A 7,435-nucleotide genomic window follows, 5' to 3' on the forward strand; every position below is an offset into this window, starting at 1 on the left:
CAGAAGACCCCCCTCTTGAAATTCTCTCTTCTCTTTCTGGCTGGCATGGAAGAGAAACCCTCTTTGAAGACGCCCATCCCCACCCCACAAGGCTGTCCCACTCCCCTCCGACAGCAACCCCACCTTCCCTCCAGGCACTCAAGCTTCCCAAGCTCCCCCTCCTCTTAGCCTGTGAAACCCCACTTTCTGGAAGGGTGATTCACGCACCCAAAGTGTGATTCTAAGTCTTTGTGTTCTTTCTCTGGGTGATTTCCCAGTGTCATTGTGGCTAAATGGGACCTCTGCCATCCACTCACACCAGTGAGTGATTTCTGTAGTCCCCAGTCTCTTCACCTGGGAAGTAGGGTCATACACCCGTCCCCTGTCTCTTGGGGATGGGGGGCAAAGGAAGCAAGAGTGTACCCAGCACTTTGTGACGGGTAAGATGGTATCGTAAGACTCTACCCTGAGAGCTGTGTCAGACTGCAGTGCAGAGAAGGGGCATGTTTTGGGTTCTAGCAGAGTTCTTGTGCTGTGTCCTAAGCCACACACGTTCCTAACCCACACATCACGTCACCTGTCCCATCCCCTGCGGGTCTGCCTCCCGGCTCTGAAGTCCAGGTATCATCCTGTATCCCCCATAGGACTCAGCTCCTCTGGGAAGGGAGGAGAGCCCGCAGGAAGGCCAGGTGGAAGGTGGACTAACCTCTTGACATTAGAAAGAGCTCCATGAGAGGAGCTTTCTTGAGGGCCACGGAGTTCCCTTCAGTTCCCCCGTTTCCACCTCCGGATGGCAAGTCCGCTATCTCCTCCTCAGCATGGGCGGTTCCACACAGCTGTGTTGAGGGCGCGTCCTCTGAACGTCCCTCTTGTCCTCCGTGGGAACCCGGTCACACTTGTCCCCGTGCTCATGGGACAAGCCCCAGGGGACACAGAAGCCGCCATCTAGGCTTTAAGGAGTGCTTTCTAATACCTTACACTTGAGAAGGGAACACGCTATCTCAAAGAACTAGCCAGGAGTTCCACCAGCTCTGAAAGTCCCCCTGCAGCAGAGGAGGGGGGCTTATCCTGAGGACTGGATAAGCCCAGTCCAGTCTAAGCGGGACAGCATCTCGTGCAGAGAAGGGGAAGTGGGGGGCGTTGGGGGAGCCTGGAGGGAGCAGCCCTGCCCTCCATCCTTTCCGTGGAGAAACCCCATCAGGTCTCCAGCACACACCCCAGAGTGCAGGGAACACCCCAGAGAGACACAGGAAGGTCCTTGCGTCCAGGGGCCCGGGCCAGCGTGGGGAGCAGGGACCATGACACTTCTCACTGGACCACCGTGGCCCTGGGAGTCGGTCCGTTCCCGGCCACTGTGCGGCCATCGCTGCAGCCAGTGAAGGACACGCCACCACCCCTGGGGCCCCAGGGCGTCCACACACAGGGCAGCACAGGGGCTTCCTTCTCCCGGTCGGTCCACCTGGACCCAGCCTCACTCCTGCCGGACTGTGGGTATCACCCACAGTCGGCCCCCTCCTGCCCTGTCTGCCCTGCAGAGCTGCTGGACTCAAATCTCTCCCTCCTCAGGGGCCTCACTCTCCACCCTCCCTTCCCCACTCCCTCAACCCCTCCTCCAAGTGGGCCTTGCTTTTAAAACCTTTGGTGTGAACCTTTTTTCAAAAGAGCCTGGGGTCTTGCTCCTAGGGCCTTTCACGTCATAAGCCTGGAGACCTTCAAGGGCACGGTGACAGCAGTCTACCTCCTCCTTTCCCTGGAGCTCCTCCCTGGTCACCCTGGGGGCTGAGATCTCTGCTTGGTGTGGTGGTTCCTGGGACAACGGGGTCCCTGGAAAAAGACCTGGTTACTCCCAGTGCTCCCATCTAGGAAGTATGGGAGGGAAGGTTCCAGCCCAGCTTGAGCCTTGGCTCCGCCCCCTTCTGTCTCCCTGCCTGTTTGCGGGGTGGGGGGACACTGACCACGCACCTGCCCCCTGTCCGGGCCAGCACTGGGCGGATGATGAACTGGGGCAGGGAGGAGAAACGTATGCATGCTTCCCAGGTGGCCCGCCTGCCAGGGCAGGAGACACGATTCAATCCCTGGGTTGGGCAGATCCCCTGGAGGAGGAAATGGCAATCTACTCTCCCATTCTTGTCTGGAGAATCCTATGGACAGAGGAGCCTGGCAGACTGCAGTCCATGGTGTCACAAAGAGTTGGACATGACTGAGCAACTGAGCACGCATGAGAAACTTACCTGTTTTCATCTGGTTTGGTTTGGCATGAAGCAGCCTGTTGTTCACTGGTAGGCCTGGTACAGACGAGATGTGCTGAGGCTCATAGGACCACAGAGTCAGGAGGGGGGGATGGGATGAATCGGGAGGTGGTCTGGGGGGTGAGGATGGAAGCAGAAGAAGGAACACAGTTGCACAGGGCTGGCGAGCAGAGGAGTCTGGACGGGGTAGAGCAGGTAGGCACAAGCCAGAGTAGGCTTTTGGCTTGTAGGATGATCAGTCTTTGTCAAGGTCAAAGGGAGCAAGAGGGTGGCCCTTGGACCGTGTTTACTGACGTCTTTGGCTTGCATGCCTATTGTATTTTTAAATAATTTAGAAATTGTATTCAGTTACCTATAAATGTGAGAGACCAGACCCAAATCCAGAGTCCGCCTGTCTTGGAAACAAATCAATATCAGGCAGCATTACTGTATTGTTTCCTAGAGCTTCCATAACAAAGTAGCCCAAACTAGGCAGCATGAATCCACAGGGGTTTATTCTCTCGTAATTCCACAGGCTGGAAGTCTGAACCAAGGTGTCAGCAGGACCATACCGGCTCTGAGACTCTGAATAGCCTCCCACCTTGCCACCTCTCACTTCCTTTTTCCTTTTTCCAGTATTACTGAGAAATAATTGATGTGCGTCACTGTATATGTTTAAGGCATACAGCATGGTACTTTGAATTGCTCGTATTGTGAAAGGATGATCACAGTGGGTGAGCTAACACCCCTCATCTCTACAGAAACAAGAAAAAGAAATGAAAAAGAAGGACTTTCTCTTTGTGATGAGAGAGCTCTTAGGAGTCGTCTTAACTTTCCTGTGTGTCATACAGGAATGTTAACTACATCATTTTGTACATTGCATCCCCGGCAGTTAGTTATCTGATCATTGGAAATTTGGACCTTTTGACCAACCACCGCCAGTCTTCTGGCTTCTGATGGTTGCCAGCAGCGCTTGGCATTCCTTGGCTCATAGAGACATCACCCCGGTGTCTGCCTCCGTCATTACACGGCCTTCTCCTCTGTGCGTATCTGTGTCTTCTCCCCTTATAAGGACACTGCACATGCGGTTAAGAGTCCAGCCTGTTTCAGTATAATCTCAGCTCAATTCTGTCTGCAAAGATCTATTTCCAAATAAGGTCACATTCATAGGTACTGGGGGTTCGGACTTTAACTTATCTGTTTGGGGGACTCCATTCAGCCGTAACCACGATCTTACAGCATAATCAGGCAGATGTGAGTGACAATCGCCTGCCTGAGACAGGCCTCCAGGATTGCACAAAGCCTGTGGACGTGTGAAGCCTCTCACTCTGGACAGATCATGTCCCGGTCTCCTGCCAGTTCTTTGTCCTCCACATCCCACCCACTGCTTCCTGGTTCCAGTCCTATCCAAGTCTTCACTCCACAAGGCCCTTCCTTCCCAAAGCCACCCCAGCGATCATCTTCACAGTGATTCTAGCTCTTGCACACTCACAGTGGCAGTTTTCACATCACACATTTTGACAATAATAGCGTGTCTGGTCTGGTCCTTGGTGTAGTTATGTGACTTCTGACCTTCATCTCTGCTGAATATGAACTTCCTTATGTCTTATCCCAAGGACTACGGGATCCACTCCACACACTCTCGACACCATGCTTTAGTCTTGGACTAAATATGAAAATCACATCCGACAAGTGTGTATAAGTCTTACCACCTGACAACTTCTGAACTGTCCCTGTCACAGCAGGGGGGACTCTGCCCACAACTCAGGTTGGGTGGGGCAGGGATTTCTAGACACAACCAGTTCTAAGGGATTAGAAGTAGTTTATGCAAGCTTGTCCCCAACATTCAGAATTGAATCATTTAGATTCCTGCCATGTGAGACTCTCAGCACTTGCAGCTGGGAGCCCTTTTCTCCATGTCAGCAAATCGCTCACACCCTTTGTGGTTCCTCCTCTACCCCAGGCCTCTCTTCCTCTCCGTCGACACCCACCCAAGTGGCCAAGCAGCACACGTTCCCTCTCGAGTCCTACAAGCAAGAGCCTGAGCGACTGGAAAATCGTATCTATGCCTCCTCTTCGCCTCCGGACACAGGCCAGAGGTTCAGCCCGTCCTCCTTCCAGAGTGCAGCCAGGCCTCCCTCAGCATCGCCGACACATCCTTCTCCCTCCAAATCTGTAAGTCTGGGCCTCCTCCTGGGGGCCAGGCCGCCGGGCGTGGGAGGGAGGGCAGAATCTGGATATAGCTGAAGCCAAGGCTGGGCACTCCTGACATCTTGGGTGTATTTTATCATAAATCACAGACTAAGAAAAAAAAGTGGCGAGAGCACAATTGATGATGTTGTTCAGTTGCTAAGTCATGTTTGACTCTTTGTGACCCCATGGGCGGTAGCACACCAGGCTTCCCTGTCCTTCACCATCTGCCGGAGCTTGCTCAGACTTGTCCACTGAGTCATTGATGCCATCCATCCATCTCATCCTCTATCATCCCCTTCTCCTTCTGCCTTCAGTCTTTCTCAGCATCAGGGTCTTTTCCAGTGAGTCGGCTCTTTGCATGAGGTAACCAAGGTGTTGGAGCTTCAGCTTCAGCATCAGTCCTTCCAATGAACGTTCAGGGTTGATTTCCTTTAGGATGGACTGGTTTGATCTCCTTGCAGTCCAAGGGACTCTCATAAGAGCACAGTAGGCAAGTGGACATCATATGGACAGTAGCTTCTGGAACATGGCCAGGAAAACTTTTTTGCTCTCTTAGCTTCTTTTTAAAAATCAGTTATTAAAAGCTTTATTTGAATTTGTTGTGATTGGGATACTAAAGTAAAAAGTCATAGGCAAAGCAAAAAAATACTGTTTTTTTTAATAGAAATTTTATTCTCGCTTTTTAAGATTTAGAGTCTGACATCATTTGACTTGGGAAGCGGTCTTGGAAAGATGAGCCTTTCCAAGCAGAGTGGGTTAGTGAAACGGGTGTCTTTGCATCCTTCAGAGGATCAGAACTAGTGGATATGAATGGAGGAGGATGGCTTAATGCCAGCCCTTACACACTCTGCATTTTAACACCGTGGGCCTGAGTGCGGGGACCAGCATCACCACCTCCGAGTTTGTGTTGGGACCCCAGACGTGCACTATCATTCCTGTGCCCAACACGGGTATAAAAACCGCATCCCTAAAGTCTTTGCGTATGGATGTAACTAGTCTAGTCAGTATGGCATTAGTTTCCAGCAGCTGCTGTAACAAAGGGGCACAAACTGGGGGGCTTGAAACAACAGGAAGCCATCATCTCATGTTCTGGAGGCTGGAAGCCTGAGATCAAGGTTTTGGCAGGACCGTGTGCCCAAGGAGGTCTCAGGGGGCGGCGGGGCGGGGCAGAACCTTCCTTGTCTGCCCAGCTTCCAGGAGCCCCAGCGTTTTCTTGGTTTGTGGCAGCTTTCTTCCAGTCTATGCTTGCATCTTCACTTGCTGTCTTTCCTCGGCTCTGTTTGTGTCCAGATTTTCCTCTTATAAGAATGTCATTCATATTGGATTAGGATCCAACTTGGTGGTTCAGACAGTAAAGAATCCTCCTGCATTGCAGGAGACTTGGGTTCGATTCCTGGGTTGGGAAGGTCCCCCAGAGACAGGAATGCCAACTCACTCCAGTATTCTTGCCTGGAGAACCCCATGTACAGAGGAGCCTGGTGGGCTACAGTCCATGGGGTCTTTGGGCTGTAGCCCAAAGAGTCAGATACAACTGAACAACTAATACTAACTCAGTGTGACCGCTTTATACATAGATAGGTATATCCTTGGCCACACCAGCTCTTAGTTGCGGGATGTGGGGTCTAGTTCCCTGACCAGGGATTGAACCCAGGCCACCTGCGTTGGGAGTGTGGAGTCTTAGCCACTGAACCGCTGAACCACCAGGGAAGGCCCTGGATTTTTGTTTTTTAAGATTTATTTATTTTTGGGTGTGCTGGGTCTTTGTGGCTGCATGTGGGCTCTCTCTCGTTGCCGTGAGGAGAGGCTGCTCTTCGTTGCGCTCTGTAGGCTTCTCACTGCGGTGGCTTGTCTTATTGTGGAGTGCGATCTCTAGAGCATGGGTACGGGCTTTAGTTGCCCCGAGGCATGTGGGATCTTCCTGGACCAGGGATTGAACCCGTGTCCTCTGCATCAGCAGGCAGGTTCTTAACCGCTGGACCACCAAAGAAGCCCAACTTTTAAAAAAATAGCTATTTATTTGGCTGCCCCGAGTCTTAGTTGCAGCATATAGAATCTAGTTTCCTGACCAGAAATTGAACCCAGCCCCCCAACATTGGGAGCACAGAGTCCTAGCCACTGGACCACCGGGGAAATCCCAGGACGATTTATAATCTCTTTATAACTTAATTACCTCTGCAAAGACCTGATTTCCAAACAAGGTGGCATTCATGGGTGTTAGTGGTCAGGACCTCACAAAGCTTCTGGGGGGACACCATCTAACCAAGTTAACCAAGTGTTAACTTGCTGCCTTTGGGAAGAAAGAAGATGTGTTAGTCTGGCAGAGAACCTACCGTGAGTCTTCTCCTTGTTTGTCCGATGATTACTTTATTAGATGTAAGCTTAGCAGAGTATTGTTTTAAATGCTGAGGGATAAAATGTAAGGTATTGTCTCTGCCCTCTGGGGCTTACGGTCTTACTGGGAACAGAATAACACTCAGATAAAGCAGTTAAATCAAAGCGGAAGGTAGGTTGGGTGGGGATCAGGCAGGAAACAAATAGTCCACACTGCAGGGGGGTGGGGAGGGGTAAATACTGGTGTCTGATGAGGGTAAGGAAGGAAGACTTGGGTGACTGCGGCGCTCAAGTCAGCAGGAGAGGTGGAGATAGGGCCTTCTGGCGGTAGGGCAGGGTGGCACTGTCTGGGGGTTCCTGGTGATCCGGTGGAGATTAGAGACAGGAAGACCAGGAGGCCCCTTAGCACTCAGGGCCCAGGAGAAAGGTCATCCATGTTCCTGGGTGTGAATGAGAAGAGATCTTGAGGTTTCTGCTGTCCCGGGCATTTAGCGTGGAGACTTGGTCATAGAGATACAAGAACAAATGTGTCCAAAAAAGGGGATCATGAGGTAACTGAAGGTTATCAAAAGCAGGGAGCTGCTACTTCCCTTGGGCTGGAGGGATGCGAGGGGACCCCATCAGGTGGGAGGTGGGACCAGTGTGTCTGCCTGGCAGGAAGGAGCCGGGGCCACAGAGGAGGAGCAGCCACTGGTCTGAGCTGC

The 7,435-nt window shown here is 52.0% G+C and overlaps 1 protein-coding gene across 1 annotated transcript in view; it reads left to right on the top strand.

Annotated features, from left to right (window-relative positions):
* The window catches only part of LOC105001096 (5'-AMP-activated protein kinase subunit gamma-2-like), a 192,516-nt gene extending 187,908 nt beyond the window's left edge, over positions 1-4,608 (top strand). Inside the window, exon 4 of the mRNA XM_010857233.1 lies at positions 4,171-4,608. Coding sequence (XP_010855535.1) covers positions 4,171-4,454 — 284 coding nt within the window. The 3' untranslated portion in view covers positions 4,455-4,608. The remainder of the gene's footprint in view (positions 1-4,170) is intronic.
* Positions 4,609-7,435: the final 2,827 nt, after the last annotated feature.

This window comes from Bison bison, unplaced genomic scaffold, assembly GCF_000754665.1.
Source record: "Bison bison bison isolate TAMUID 2011002044 unplaced genomic scaffold, Bison_UMD1.0 scf7180017864379, whole genome shotgun sequence".
Taxonomy (NCBI): Eukaryota; Metazoa; Chordata; class Mammalia; order Artiodactyla; family Bovidae; genus Bison; species Bison bison.